General features: G+C 36.5%; 1 protein-coding gene across 1 annotated transcript in view; it reads left to right on the top strand.

Annotated features, from left to right (window-relative positions):
- st6galnac3 (ST6 (alpha-N-acetyl-neuraminyl-2,3-beta-galactosyl-1,3)-N-acetylgalactosaminide alpha-2,6-sialyltransferase 3) overlaps nucleotides 1–16,477 on the top strand; it is an 86,973-nt gene that overhangs the window by 18,253 nt on the left and 52,243 nt on the right. Inside the window, exon 2 of the mRNA XM_028019451.1 lies at nucleotides 10,121–10,297. Within this exon, the coding sequence (XP_027875252.1) occupies nucleotides 10,121–10,297 (177 nt within the window). The remainder of the gene's footprint in view (nucleotides 1–10,120; nucleotides 10,298–16,477) is intronic.

Here is a 16,477-nt window from a genome sequence, read left to right as displayed (position 1 = left end):
CAAATCTCTGGTAGGACCATTTCAGATTAAAGAAAAAAAAAAAGTTTGTGAGTTTTTTGGGGGACAGATATTTAATCCTAAATGTGGAAATTAATTTCAGAAATTTTGTAGAAAATACTAAGAAATGTCAGAGTTTGAAAAGTTTTATATTTTCAGGAAGAACTCAGAAATTTTGACATTATTCTCTGAAATTTTCAAGAAACAAATTTGCCATTTCTGAGATTAAAAAGAAGTTAAAAAGTTTAATTGAAACATTTTGATACTAATTTTGGAAATTTTCTAGAAAAATCTCAGAAATTTTGAGATTGATATCTGAAATTTCCCTGAAAATTATGGGAAATGTCTGAATTTGAAAAGTTTAAAATTTGCTAGAAAAACAAGAAAATTTTTGACTTTTGAAACAAGAAAAAATAATTTTTTTTCTCTAGAAAATTTCTCAGATCGATCTCAATATTTCTGAAAATTTTCTAGCAATTTTTTCCACTTTCCAGGCTCTGAAATTTCTTTTCTCTAGAAATTTCTTCCTATCTAAAATGGCCCTAATCTGCCGTTGTACAAATCTGATTGCTGTAACTCATGCAAACTGCATTAACGCTCGTTCCCAGTTACGCAGTGGAACCTCCAGTGGGCGAAACTCGGAGAGGAGCTTGTTCGTGATTCTGTTACTGGCAGCAAACACTCAGCCTCTTCCTCCTCTGGGGAAACAATATTTTATTATCTTGTACTTGGACGACTTTTGAAGTGAGACGTTCTTCAAAAAACACGGCACGAATAAAGTCCACACATCCACAGCTCTACGCTTTCAATCTCCGGAGCAGATTTTTGTTTATCTGGGTTTTATTACCTCGGAGAGAAACGTCGCAGGGAGAGAGAGACTAAATGTATTTTCTTAAACACCTTAATTGAAATTGGGTTTTAACTGGCCGCTGAAGCGTGATGGCAGGAATCAGGTGCAGCGATTTTGCATTGCAAATGTAATCTCAGCTTTTCTTTGTGCCTGCTGCCCAGGAGACTCAAAAATAGCTGGCAGATATGTTGTTTTTATTTTTTTCAACACAAACTGTTTTCTTCAGGTTGAACCTCTCATTATTCCAAGACCCATTGCCATTAACTTTTTAGATTGAACTGCGGCGCGGTCCTGTTGTTTACTGAGCTGGGGGGATTATTCATGGTGGGAAATTGTATTCTCTTCATGCCCAGATAGAGCCTGGTGGGGGTGAAATTTTGATTGCACAATATGTATGAGGAAATAAACAGCTAATTTGCCTTGAATTTCCATTCATCACAATAGTGAACTGAGCACTCCTTGTAGGCAACTCTTCAGTTTGGAGGTTTAATACCCACTCGGTGCACATTATAGGAAAACAGACGCAGATTGTGTTTGGACAATGTTTACAGTTTTTTTCTTTTTTTAGATTTTAACAAATGTTAATGAAACTGAACAACTTGAATGTAATGGTTTTTTATTAGCCAAGCACAACTGGAAAAAATAACCTGCTAAACCAAGTTTTATTTAATGTAATGGTGTCCAAACGTTTTGTCAAGTAAGCCAAAATTCACGACTCAAAAGTAGAAACAAATAAAGTAGCCCAATTTTTTTATTGTAATTTTTTCAAAAAGGATGTTTGTTGTAGATACAAAACTGGAGAGAGATTTTAACAATGGTGTCGGAGTAAATTTCTGGCAAAAAACTCAGAAATGAGGTGATTAATCTCAGAAATTTTCTAGAAAAAATGTGGAAATTTCTGAGTTTCAAAAGTAAAAATCTTTTTGTCTTTTAAAAATTTTCTCATTTCAAAATTTTCAAATTTTTGACATTTGAAAATCAGAATTTTCCAGTTAGTTTTATTGCTGGAAATACATTCCTATTTTCCTCGACATCCACCCTAATAAGCCGTTTCTTATTAGTTTTCACTTTCTTTTGGGCTCAATTGAATAAATGTATTTAAAGTAATTTTATTTCACACTCTTTCAAAATAGTGTAGCAATAATTGCTACATTTCTGGAAGAAATGAGACTAAATTTTTCCTCTTTTTTTGTTGGCAACGATTACCAAAGTTATTTCTATTTCTTAAATGAGAAAGCCCTAATGATGATGTCATGGCTTGGTGAGATTGATTGATTAATTGGAAGCAAAGTTGTGGATTTATTTTACCACACACATGCACTTTTCTTTTGTGAGGGTATAAATAAATCAAAATAAATCAGCTATGAGGAAGAACAATGAACAATACCGGTTCATATGGGAGAAATGAACGAGTCGTAGTCCAAAATGCAAAGCTGGTCCCCAGAACAAAAGCAAAACAAAACCTTGTGAAAATGGTGGCTAAAGCCAATTACATTTTCTGTACAAATGAGCTCAAAACTTATTCCTCTGATGTTGAGAAAACACAAGATTGTATTTTTACAATCTTCTGTCGCCTTCTTCCTCTTTTCCACCAACAGTGATTTCTGTCTGTTGGTCACACGACTCATGTGATTCGGATAAAGTGTTTCTATCAAACTTTTGCAAAATACACTAACACTTCAACCTTATTGAAAAACGTGGGATTTTTCAAAATTTCCATTAAGCAGGTTTATTTTTTGTAATTCCAATTTGTGTAATTTTATAGTTTTATTTAAACCAATAAATCCTGGATGAGGAGGAGGAAGCCAGCGACATAAAACAGATTAGAGTTTGGGAATGGAGACAGGAATAAAAACCTTACATCATTTGGTCTGATGAAACTAAAGTGGAACTGTTTGGCCAAAGTGACCATCCTTACATTTGGGAGAAAAACTGGATGGTTGCACCAACCTAACTGTGAAAAATGGGGGGTGTTAGCCCCAAAACAACCCCATGTTGTGGGGTTATTTTGCTGCAGGAGGAACTGGTGCACTTCATTACATAGATGGATGAGGTAAAACCATGGAAGCAACATCAATCAGGAAGTTAAAGCTTGGAGATTGGTTTTCCAAATGGACACCAACGCTAAGCAAACAACCAAAAGTGGCTTAACCTTTGTTTGTATCAGCCTGAAGCGATACGGTTGATGCCGACTTGGGGTCTGGACCCCGCCGAGGCAAAAACGACACAGTTGACGCTAACGCTAGGGGTGGTAGCCGGCGGGGGTCCGAGTGAACGCTGCCGAGGCGAAAAGGAGAAGCTTGCACATTGCAAACAACAAAAATATGTACTACATGTTCTTAACCTTTTTCTGGAGGTCAGCCAAATGAGCAAGTCCCCACTGATCAATGTTTTCACTGAATATAAAGCAAATAAAAATAGCCATTAACTGCAAGTTATTTCTACTAATATAAACATGTTTGATATACTTTAACCTAAATACAAGAAATATGAGAAAAATACATGAATTATTTATATAAAATGGCACTTTTTAATCACGTTGTTCCGGTTCTGTTCAACCCTGTAACAACCTGTAACACAAAGCAAACTTGGCGCCGCTACGGTGACAAAACACAAACACCCTCGCTAACTCTATGCCGGCATGCAGCTGACTGAACACAGTTAGCTAGCTCCATCGTTCTGGCTGTAACACAGAGGACTCCAACCCGATCCTTGTTGTTATGAATCAACATCACCACCATGACCCATAACAGCATGGCAGCAGGGCGGGTTATGCCAAGCGGGATCTGATACGCCCCCACCGCTGCACACCAGGGTTAATGCCAACAACGTGAATGTTTTGGTGTTTCCGTCTCAATCCTTTGGGAAAGTTGTGGGCGAGGCGGCCTAGAAACCCGACTCAGTCACTTCTGACAACTGTAACTGCTGCGAACTCAAATCGATCTCCTGCTCAGACATGTTCTGAAATGACATTTCCTCAATTTTGGTAAATGTTCTCCATTCTGATGCACAACTCCCTCAGTTCCTTAATTTAATCCCATTGCAGATCGTTGGCTCAACGCCTCACCGTTGGTTCATCCTGGATGTAATGTGGTCCCTCTGACGCGCTGCAGGAGAGATTGAAGGAAAGTTATGGCTCTCTTGTGTCGCAGGTCCCAGTAATCCGGCACACTCGGAGAACCGAGATCAATAGTCCATCAGAGTACAAGCTTTAGCACCTTCAGAAATGGCCCCCTCGAAGCTTTCAGCCGGGGTAGATTAAATAAAACGTCCCCAGGCTGCGGCTGTAAATAGCGCTGCAGTTAGCGGCCATCATCGGCCGATCCGATGGTGCCAAACAAGGTCAACGCAGTCGCATACGGGGCCGCCATCTTCAAGGAAAATGTTTTAACATTGACCAAAAGCTTTAATGCTCGGACTTTATAGCCATCTGCCGCCTCTCTGATGGCGATAATGGCTCCTCTCTCCCACTGTACTGCACTTCTGCCGAGCCGCTCCTCGCTGCGGCGTCTCACGGCTCGATGATCTGACTTAACATCCCCCTGATGGATGAACAGACGCCAGTTTAGAGTTTCTCCACCGACTGAGGTTCAGCGCCCCTTGACGCCCACGCCGAGGCCTCCGGTCGCCTCCAGACTCTGACACATCGTTTCCCCCGTGATTTGTGACAAGGAGGTCGAGGTTGATGGAGACGAGGAAATTTTCTGTCCTCCCGAGTGCAGGCCGAGGTTTTTCAGCTCTGCAGGCTGAGCCGAAGGTTGTTTCTAGCCTCCCTTGGAGAAACATCCTGCAAGGAATTGGTTTCAAGCCCCGTAATGGAGGCCTGATGATAGGCTATTACAGCCCATTTTCAGAAAATGACCTGCATTTTTTTAATAAAATAGGACAGACTGGCTGTGCCCCTTTGTAATATGCAGCTTTTATATAAAAGTGGAAGGAGAAACTGGAAAAAGGCAGAATTACTCCTCGTAGAGAATCTTTTTGCATCAAATTATCTCAGCGTGCCATGAAAGAGTACAGCTCTATTCACACACTTTGAACCCTGTTTTCAATTTCGTCACATTACAACCACAAACTTTAATGTGTTTTACTGTAATTTTATGTGCATAGCGTAAAATAATAATCTGAAAAGTGTGGCATGCTTTTATTTTAAATCCCGAAGAGTCTAGCTGTAGGTTTAGGGCCTCAAACAGCCTCATGTCTTCATCAGCCTCCAAGACATTTTCTTCCTGTACTTAGAGGTGACCTATTATGCTTCCTTAAACAGGTTATGATGCGTGTGTGGTCTATTCAAAACATGTTCACTGCATATTTTTGCACAAAATCATTCTCAGATAATGATATGTTAGCCTGATCAGTTCTGCCTATTTTGAGCTGCTGGCCACGCCTCCCCCAACTCAACGTTTACAATCGTATGTGAAAATGGCTGCAAACAGATGCACAATTGTACAACCGTACGTCTTTGAAAAGCAGAAGTGGAGCCTCCAGCACAAACGCAGCAAGTGGTATCTGCATTGCAAGTCAACAGCAAAACTCTCGTCTTTCCCAGCAGTCATTGTACAGCGGTAGAACCAGCTGACCAAACATGCTGGAGCTCAGCTTGGGTTGCTAGGTAACTGGGTGGGCTTAACTGTGATGTTACATTCCAGAGGATTTTGAAACAGCTCTTTTTCTGGACATCAAAAAATATTAATTTATTGCAAAAAACTGTTTTTTTTTTAAAGTGCTTGGTTTGTTTTTAGAAGCAGAACCCAAATAAAATAATAAAAACTTTATAATAGGTCCCCTTTAAATAATTTTAATTTAACTGAGAAGTTTGTTTAATAAAAAATGAGACAAAAGGAGTGAAAGGAGGAACAATTTTCAGGAAAAAATAGGTTTTTATTTACATTTCATCAAAATGTTGCGTGTTGAAAACGATTTTTACGTTTTTTAATGATTAATTGATTATTATAGAAATCGAACTCTTCTCATAATTGACCAACTTTTTGTACATTTTTACTGGCATTTTAGTGATTTTATTTGGAGATGTGCTACAAATATTTTAGGTTGGAAGACCTCATTGCCATCACCCTAATCTTTACATCCGCTCACAGATTCTGAGTCACATTCAGGACAGGACTCCCGTTTCCAAGTATCAGTAAAATTACTAAAAAAATTCATTTGTGTGACTTTTTTCCAACAATAATTCATTTATTTCTGTATGCACACTGCAAAAACACAAAATCTTACCAAGTATTTTAGTTTAGTTTCTAGTGGAAATATGTTAGTTCACTTAAAATAAGATGAAACTAACTTACACGTAACTTCAGGAAGTTATAGGAGCTTAGTTTAAATCAATGATTCATTCATTTTGATGTAAAAGTAACTTATTCCATTGGAGGATTACTTCACCTTTTACTATAATATAATTAAAATAATCTGCCAGTGGAGCTAGTGTTTTTACAACAATATAAAGAATTACAAGCTCACATTTCTTCCTGAAAAATTACTTGTAAGTTAGTTTTGACTTATTTCAAGTTGATATAAAATATTTGCACTAGAAGCTGGACAAAAATACCTGGTAAAATCTTTAGTTTTTTTTCAGTGCAGTTTGTTTCAAAGTGGGTGAAAAATGTCACATAAGATCCCTGTAAAAAAATCTTGAAGCTTTTTAGTTGTAAGGTAACTAAAAGTGACAGAATCAATGCCTTTGCTTGGTGCTCTGCATACATCTGCTTAATGGAGGTTGACTTTCCAGGCCATCTTAGCAGCCACCATTTTTATTTTTTTAGTTTCACCCCTGCTGCACCACAGCTGTTTGATCTCGTCTTGATGATGCAAAGCCTCCGCCGCCTCCTCCTTTAGGATGTTTGATATCGGAGTTCAGAGCTCGCAGCCACGGTTTTTGCTGTTCCACTGCATCCGATCATTTCACCATCAGATCACTTCAAAGAAAAACACCAACTTTCCAAAAGCTGGAGTTGTTGTTTGTTTGGATTAGCAGTTTCCTGCAGTAAACGCAAGTTAAAATGAAACCTCTTGTATCATCAGCCTCAGGCTCTGAGATGTTGTAGCAATCAGATAATTTATTTAATTTATTTTTTTTTACCATATCCTGAGTTCTTGTGTGTTCTGTGCATTGATCTCCAGTTCTGCTTCTCCTCTGTGAAACCTTTCCTCCTCCTGAATCGCTTATTCATTATTCATCAGCTCTTTCTGCTGGACCATAATACCCATTACCTGCAGATTCTGCCATCTGTAAAACAATGTCGCCCCAGCTGCTGCTTTATTTGGAGGAAACTGGGAGAAAGCAGATTATGCAAAGTGAACATGGCTCATAATCCTTTAGCAAAACACTTGGAGTTTGCACAGGTACATTTATATGTTACTGCCAGTTTGTCCCGCTGGTCAATCGCTGTGCTGCAATAACAAGTCAGTTCAGGTTTATATTATGAATCTCTGGACCTTGAATCTTATAGCGAGTTTTATTTTTGCTGTGGCACTGCAATGCAGATCCCACGGGTGAGTCAGCTGAGGAAACATGGAGAAAATATGGAAAAATAAAGAACTTCTTTCTTGCCTCATATAACAGGTGCAGAAGTTTTATTCATATGGGGGAAGCTTATATTTGAGTTTGGCGTCCATTTTGCTTTATTGTTGTTGGAGCCAAATGTCAGTGATGTGCAAAGGTTTGAAATTAAAGTTTCTATATCTTTTGCAAACATTTGAAGTGGTCTTTATTAGTAGTTTTCCACACCTTTTTGTAAGCTTTTCTTTTTGGACTTTGGTTGCCTAAACTTTCAAATTGGTTAAAACTATTTTTACCAATGTCTGCAAACATCAATAAAACTAAACAAAGATGAAAAAACTATGTAATTCTGCAAAGTATTGATTTGTTCCCCCCCATTTAGTCTTTTATTTCATACATTAAATAAAAGCTGTGGCTGAGTTTCCAATGCAAATATTGCAAAACTTTGTTGATGTTCCACTAATTTAGAAAAAAACGAAATTTTGCAATTGAGGTATTTCCACTAAATAAGAAACACAATTAAATTCACTCATGATTAAGTTTGTTGTCACGATAAATCATTAAAAAACATGCCATGCCATCATCCTTCTACCACTTCCTGTCATCTTCTTTGTCATTTCTGCCAGTAGTAACTTCTGGTTTTTGGTAAAAACACTTAATTCTAATGCAAAAACATTGAAATTTTTCAAAAGTGGCATTTCCATTAAGTGAATTTACAACTTGCACAATTATATGGTGAATGAAAACGCAGCTCGTGTGAAATCTGATGTTTGTTTTGTGAGTTTCTTGAAAACGAGAACATTGTAGTATTTCCTGATAAAACCCTAGAATGGAAAGTGAATGTACTTTTCTTTTTTGCCGTGGCTGTGTTTGAACGAGTCGACCATTTCAGTGTTTTATTAAAGTCCCATTGATCTTCCTGAAGGGAATCTATTGTTGGTTTGTCTCTGCAGACTTTATTGAATAGATGATGTGAATTCGTATCTACCTCAGCTGGTGGACCAACATCCACTCGTTACTTTTCCATCACACACACACACCTATAAAACATCTGAAAAAGCTGAGCTGGCTTTTTAAAAGTACCGGTATATCTTCTCCCTCACATCCGGGATGAAATGGTGCGCTTCAGTGAGCGGAGATTAAGAGGTAATCTCTGCAAATTGACTGCAGAAGGAGGAGGAGAGGCCTTCGTATACTCGGATCTTAAGGGAAGATGTTACACTGAGTCATTAGCCTTGAATCAAAAAGGCAAAGATTGAGTTTAACGCTTTCTTCAAAGTCCCTCTGCTGCTTTGAAAACATCTTCTCATGGGGAGCGAAGCTCGCTTCTTCTCAGACATTTTTGATGTAGCTTTCCTCAAATCCACTCGTAATTTGTTCCAAATGAGCTTCATCTTAAAAGGTTATTAAGACTTTGCATCTTTAGATGGTGAAATTAAAGTCTTTGCTCTGTAGACTTTGAATGGGCCGCGTTATTCTTTTGATAGAGAATTTTCTTTGGTATCTAATGGCTGTTATTTAAAAAGTAAAAAGTGGCTGTGAAATGTCTCAGAGAGACAAGACCCTTTTTCTGCAGGCCACCAACCAATTAAGGGAAGTAAATGAGATTTCTCCTGCTTGTACTGTTTATTTATTTATACAGGGGCAACGTACATCATTTCATTAACCTTTTAGAAGGAGAGATACATGGCACCAGGTTGTAGCAAAATATGCTAATTTCCACCTGGACAGGTTGAAGTCTGATTTTATAGGTCACGATTTGGTGAAAAGCCAGTTTAGTAATTAATTACATGCATGTTTTATTTTTCAAATCAGATCACTAAAACCAAACAAAAACTACAAACCAACAGACAATTAATGAAACAATTTTTATACCTTCATTAATATTTAGTACAAATCTGCGTATTTAGCAGCCATATTTTAGCCAAATGTTAAAACATGTTATAGTCTCATTTGGTAAACTACTCCAATGACTTCACTTCACATTCACAAAGCATTAAAACACTTGTTTATATATATATATATATTTATTTCTGTGTTCATGCACCCCCTTATTAATGCCGCCCTGGGCAATTGCCCATATTCCAAAATCCACCACCAGGCATTGCTTTGCTGTATGAAAAATTTTGTTTTGTTTTTCAAAATTAAAAACTTTACAAGGTGTCTGCACATCCTTAAAAAGTCTTAATTTCATATATCTATAATCAAGACCTTAAAATGTCTTTAAATTATTTTAAAAAGTTGTTCTTAAATATGTTAAAATCTTTTATGGAAAGAATATTTATTTAATCTCATATATTATATGTAACTTTCTTTTTTTTCATGTGACTTTACTGCTACGCAAAAGTTTGAGTTGCGTTCTGTGACCCGAGGCGGTTGCAGGTCTTGGTAGCTAGCTGCTAATATCCCGTTGCTAGCTGGTTAGCTTTTTTACATCCTTCCTGGGTAAGTTCAGATTTATCACCAGTTGGTTGAATGATGTTCACATTCACTATTGGGTCATTTCTGTTGTGAACCCATATGATTTATTTATTTGCATTTTATTTGGTACATTTCTGTTGTGTTACAGGTCTTAAATTATGTTCATAATGGTCTTAATAAGTCTTAAATCTGAGTTGGTGGAACCTGCAGAAACCCTGGTTTTACAGAGACACAGTCTGGCCTCAGATTTGTCCTTCTATGTCAACATTTGGATTTACAGCCAGTGAATCACGTGAAATATTAGCTCCAGGTTTTGCTTATTGCTTCCTTTCTCTCCGCAGAGGAAGTCTCTTATCGCCACCAGCCTGATTGTGGTGGTTTCGCTCTTTGTGGTCGTGGTGAACTTCTCTCAGATGCCAGACTTCGGTCAGACGTTCAGCAACCACTGGATGTTCTCCAAGCAGTCATACAAGGCTTTCAAGCCTCACCTGGGCTACGTCAGCATCCCAAAACAGGAGGTGAGAGACAGCATCGACACATGTGATGAAAATCTACAGCTGAAATTATTTTTTTTCGACATTTAGTGTTCATTCACACCAGCCCTGTTTAGTCTAACTCTATATCTTTTATCTAAGAAAGTTCAGTTGGTTTGTGAAAGCTGATCAAACTGATGCGGACCAAAACAAGTCAACTCTGGTCCACCGAAAAACCTGCGTTTTTGTTCGGTTGAAGTGAACTCTGATGCGGTTTGGATGCATAAGTGCACCTGAGACTGCTGTAAAAGCAGGAAGTGGAATAAATCACAGTGCATTCTGGGTAAATGCAACCAAAACAAATGTGACAGTCCAGCACTTTTTTTAAAACCAAAAACAAAAGCGAAAACCTACAACTGCTACTCCATTTTTGTTTACATTTTGTGAATAAAGTTGCGGTCATGTCTTCTTCAGAGGTTTTCATGTTGTTTCCTTCAGTGGTTCTTGGTGCAGCGCCCCCCCAGGGTGAAGAGGGGAACAGGTTTTCCTAAGGATTTGGTTCATTTGACACAATGCGTGTGAAACAGAACCACAGCAGCTGAAAATGTAACAAAGGTTGCAATAGTCTACCAGACTACCAGGTGTCAAAACATTCTTAATCAGTTTCATACACTTTGTCAATATTAAAAATGTTGAAAAAACACAATAAAGGTGTTTCCTTTAAATAAAAAATTGAAATTAAAATTACACATGAATATGTTTGTTCATGTGATAAGTCATTAAAAAACATCATCATCCTAAACTTTTCTGTTGTTTTCTTTGTAGTTTCCACCAGTAGTAACATCCTGTTAATGCAAAAAACCCAACGAAAAACAGATTTTTCTCTAAATTGGCATGTTTCTATTGAGCAGATTTATTTTTAAAATGTCTTTTTGTCATTTTTGACCATTAAATTTTCATCTTGCACTGTGAGGGATTGAGGCATGATGTGAGGCGTCCATCGCGCTAAGTAAAGGTTAATGTGTTCCCATCAGAAGCCTTGTATGTAAATTAACCCCACTATTAAGAAGTCTTCTCAAAGACACAGTTTGTCCATCCCATTTCCACGAATTCTCCTCCATTGCGTCAGTTTAAGCACATTAATCTCAACTTGATGTTTCCCGTGAGCAGATTTGAAACTTTTGACTTATTTTAGTCCAGACAGCAATCTTATTTCCAATCTTCAGTTCAGCTTGATGCCCATTTTGTAAATTTAAATAAATTATTTCCCCGTTTTGAGTAAAATGGCCTTTGGAGCTGCTTTCTGGATGACAGCTGCAGAGACTGCATCCTTTTCTCACTTTTAGTTTTATTTTCCTGGTCAAAATCTTCAGTTCACATAAAAACTGAATAGATTCATGTTTATAGTTCACTGCTTCAACATTTTGAACCAAACATACAGAAAGAACCAGTTCTTGTTCATTCATCAACTTTGAGCATAATTACTGAACATTTTATACATGTCACTGTTTACAACCTTATTGTTTATTTTGTATTCATACACATGGTTATTTCATAAAGGTATTTTCTTAATGTGTGACTTAGGAATGCATAGAATAGAATAGAATAAGTTTTATTTGGATATTTTCAGAGTAACATTATGCTACTGTAACTTCTGCTTTTTGAGTATCTTCATATGTGGCGCCAACAGATGCTGAGGCAGATTTATTAACTGTGTTTCAGCAGAAGTTAGAAATATGTAGAGAAAACAAGACGGAGGAAAGGATGACACATTTTAAAGATGAAGGAAAATGAGATGTTCAGGCTGACTGATGTTCCAGAGCAAGATTACTGGAACTTTTTCAATTTTATGTCTCAAACTTTAACAGGATTTCTTTGCTGGTTTTTTTCCCCTATGCTTTGGATTTTATTACTTTACAATAAAACGAAATCACCTTATTTTTATTGGAAGCTTTTTTATATTTCTCTAATTTTAATATTTCATTTCTTATTCTTCAAGCATCTATTGGCATTAACTTATCATCTCATCTCTGATCCACAGTAAGAGATTATGAAATGCAAACACAGCATCTTCGTAAAGATTTCCTTAATTCACTGTAACTGTGCAACGGATCCCAAAATGTCTCGTCTGATGTTGTTTGTGTGCAATATGAGTAGCCAAAAATTTTACTCAAGTAAAAGTAAAAAGGTATTTGATTAAAAAAGTCTACTCAAGTACTGCATAACAGATCAAAACACCAATCATTTGATGTTTAAAAATATAAATTTAAGTGGAAAGGTTTGATTTTCAAGGACAAAAATGACAATAATTCACATAAATAACAAAATAAGTCAACATGAAATTTTTCAGTTAAGTTTTTTTCAATAAAAAATCTGATGAAACTTTATAAAAACTGCAGGTGTGTGTCTGGTGCATTTTTGGTTAAAACATGTTTGATTTTCATTCAGTGGACAGAAAATCCAGAGATTTTACTCAGGTAAGTAGAAATACTTTAAAATAAAATTACTCAAGTAGAAGTAAAAAAAAGTATTTGGTAAAAAGTATTTTTAATCAAAAAGTATTTAGTAACTGATCAAATTATCAACCATCTAATATTTAAAAATTACATCATCACATGGACCAAAATATAAAGTTAAGTGTAAATGTTACTATTTAAAGGACGAAAACGACAATAATTCATATAAGGACCCAAAAAACTTAACAAAATCAGGCAACAGAAAAGTTTTTCAATTCAGTTTCTTTCCATAAAAAACTTATGAAATTTTAACAAAAACTGCAGGTGTGTGTCTAAGTCTGGTACATTTTTGGTTAAAACATGTTTGATTTTCATTCAGTGGGTAGAAAATCCAGAAATTTTACTTGGGTAAAATTATCGATATTTCATAATAAAATTACTAAAGTAAAAGTAAAAAGTACAGCGTAATAAAAATACTTCTAAAAGTAAATTTTTTCAAAAAAGGTTACTTTAGTAAATGTAATTGAGTAAATGTAACACTACCCAACTCTGGCCGTATTTCTTTGTAAACACAAACTGCCTTCAAACTGCTTCTTATTATCTTAACGTTGTAATTTATGTAAATTGAAACATCAAATCCTGTTTAGTGTTCTAGGTGTTAAATAGCCACACAAATAAATAAAAGATCTGTGGAGCAAAAGGTGAAGGAGGATGATGATAAAGGAGATGAAGGTTTTAGTTTGGAGGCTGGTTTCAGAGTTGCAGAAGACGCTTCGTCCTTCGTGAGAAGTGGATCTCTCGCGTTTGGGGGAAAATAAAAAAGGGCTGATATTGGCAGATTAATGCGCGGCATCTTCCTCTGCCTCTGGAGACTTTCGTCCACAAAACACGGACCCAGAGGCAATCATGCATTACACCAATCTCTACGTCTGCGCCTCCTCCAGCCTTCAGACGAGCCTGCTTAAATCACCGGCCTCTCCCTGTGGAGATTTAGGGAAGTCATTGGAAAAGAAAGGCAGCCTCTGCAGAATTACGCCTCTTTTTGCTTCTCTCGCTCTTCTCCGACTGGTTCTTTGCTGTGAACTTTAACGGGAAGCGATGGGCTTTAATGTCTGTGGTAGCTTTTGAGCAACAAACCAGGCTGGAGAGGAAGAGATGTTTCTGTTTGATGGTGTTACCTGATCCACCGAACAGTGTCATTTCCCTGGCATGTATTATGCATAACCTGGCAGAAGCGGAAGATGCTTTAGCTCCCGGCCTTATTTTCCTCATTTGATTGAGTCTGTCTGCAGGTGTGATTTATTGTTCCTGTTCTGCTTTCTCAGAGAAATACAGAACATTTGTCTTGCAGCACTTTGCATTAATGCCCTCCGGTTCGTCTCACGCCGAGCAGAAACTTTTGCATCCTGATTTTTGTCTGTTTGCTTTGGCAAATGACTGAAATGTTAAGCAAAGTTATTCTGCATGCTTCCTGTTAAAGCTGCAGTATGTAACTTTAAAAAAAGGTTTTCTGTGTTATAATTTTCACCATGTCCTTGCAGTTTAATATGAGACAGATAATCTGTGAAAAGATCGATCTGTTCCACCTCTTTCCTGAGCTACTATTGCTGTTTGTAGAAATGCATTACTTCTGACCAAAAACAACCAATCAGAGTCAGGTCTTAGCGCTGTCAATCGTCCTCCTGTACTTGCTGCTAAATGTGCTGATGGCCGAGAAACAACTTACAGTTACAGAAAAACGTTTATCCTCTGTCATTAATGGCCAAGCTCTTAATTCAAACAAGAGATTGACTAAACTGGATTGCCCAATCCAAAGTTGTTCTCCTAATTAGCAAAGTAATTATTTATTAATCAGTTAGTGGAGAGACTCGACATCTTTCTCTGAGTTGAATTAAAATCAGGGCTTCTGGATGTCTAAAGACCTCTGAGATTAAAATGAAAGGACAAGCTGTTTTATTAGCTTCTGACCAATTTACTTTCAGTCTTAGTTATTAGTTAATTAAAGTTGTTGGTTTTTGCAAGTTGCAGATTTTATGACGTGCGTTTTGATGTTAAATCAGAAGTCGGGTTTAATTGCATTTCTCAGCGTTTCTAGCTTGATTTTATTTTGCCCACCTTTGACCATTAAAACCAAGATTGTTTAGCTAGAGATGCGTCAGGGAGTCGTCTGATCTATTAACTTTTCATTTAAGTTGAGATTTTGTGGAAGATTCATCTGGTATTTTTTACCCAAATTGTTTCAAGAATTCAGTCATTTTTTGCCCTTTTATTTTATCCAACTTAATTTGGAAGATTTATTTGCTCAGAAATAAGAAATAAGCACCAAAAATAATTATTTGACGGCAGCAGAATTGGATCTCCGCACAGACGTTATTTTTGTAAGAAGGACTTTAAATTCCCACAGAGACGCTGCGATTTGCAGCTTGTTAAGGCAATCATTATTACTTATTAATTAATTGAGTTTAAAGCAACTTAACGGACGTCAAGGTTCAGTTCACAGACCAGCGCTTTAATTTAACGACGGCTTTGTCTGCAGCTTTTATTTTTAAATAACCCACTTTATATTTACCACACTCATGCCTTCATATCAGAGGCTCTGCTGAGTGCTGGGATTAGTGGGATTATAAAAATGCACTTTGTTGGGATTACTGGTACTTTACATTTTATTGAATCACAAAGATTTGTTGGTAACTAGATTCCAGGATTTGTTCTCATTAGACCAGATTTTATACATCTATTTCCAACTGAAGCCAGATGTTTACATTCACTTTATAAAAAGAAAACTTTCTCTGTTCTGGCTCAGTTTGGATTATCAAAATTATTTGTTATCTAATTTCTTCACAGTTAAAAATTTACATCCACTTGTGGGTCAAGTAGGGTAATTTAATTTATACACGAATTAGAAGGAAATACAAACCAAACAACAAAACCAAAAGAACAACAAAAAGCTAAAAGTACAAATCTAAATGTTGGTTCCCCATGTAAAAAACTACTGAGGCTTTCTCTTGATCTTAAATGTGTTTTTTCTGGATTAGATGGGGAGAAAGCTAAATGTTGGTTAAGTATAAAACTAAATGTTGGTTAAGTATAAAACTAAATGTTGGTTAAGTATAAAACTAAATGTTGGTTAAGTATAAAACTAAATGTTGGTTAAGTATAAAACTAAATGTTGGTTAAGTATAAAACTAAATGTTGGTTAAGTATATAATTAAATGTTGTTTTAGTATAAAACTAAATGTTGGTTAAGTATAAAAACAAATGTTGGTTCCAGTTGTTCTTGGTTGAGTGCTGGATTTGTATTGTCAAGAAAACTGGTATGGGGTTTGAGATCTATCCAGGTACACGCAGAAAAAGGTGCATGAAGGCCTGAAAGAAATAACGCAATCTTGTGTTTTGATTTATAATGATTGAGTGTTTTGATTTATAATGATTAAGTTGGACATGTATGAATACAATAGGTAAAATGACTGTGTGTAAGTAATCACTGAATGATTCTGAAGTGTACGAATCATGATCTGTAATGACATAACAACAATGAAATGATTAGGTTTGATGATTTATAATAAGTGAAGTGAAATGATTAAGGTTTGATGATTTATAATAAGTGAAAGAGGTGATTAATGCTTATGATTAATGCTTAATGGAAATCAGCACATAGTTTTTAATATTTGACTGTGTTTAATAGTTAATCAGAGAAAAGGGTGAGTGAAAAGAGAAGGGGAACTTGTGAGTTCCTGCTGTCGCAAGCAGTTCTGAACAGATGGCCAGA

Source organism: Xiphophorus couchianus, chromosome 6 (assembly GCF_001444195.1).
Source record: "Xiphophorus couchianus chromosome 6, X_couchianus-1.0, whole genome shotgun sequence".
NCBI lineage: Eukaryota > Metazoa > Chordata > Actinopteri > Cyprinodontiformes > Poeciliidae > Xiphophorus > Xiphophorus couchianus.
The sequence above is the reverse complement of the archived record's forward strand: the minus strand, read 5'-3'. Positions and strand labels throughout refer to the sequence as shown.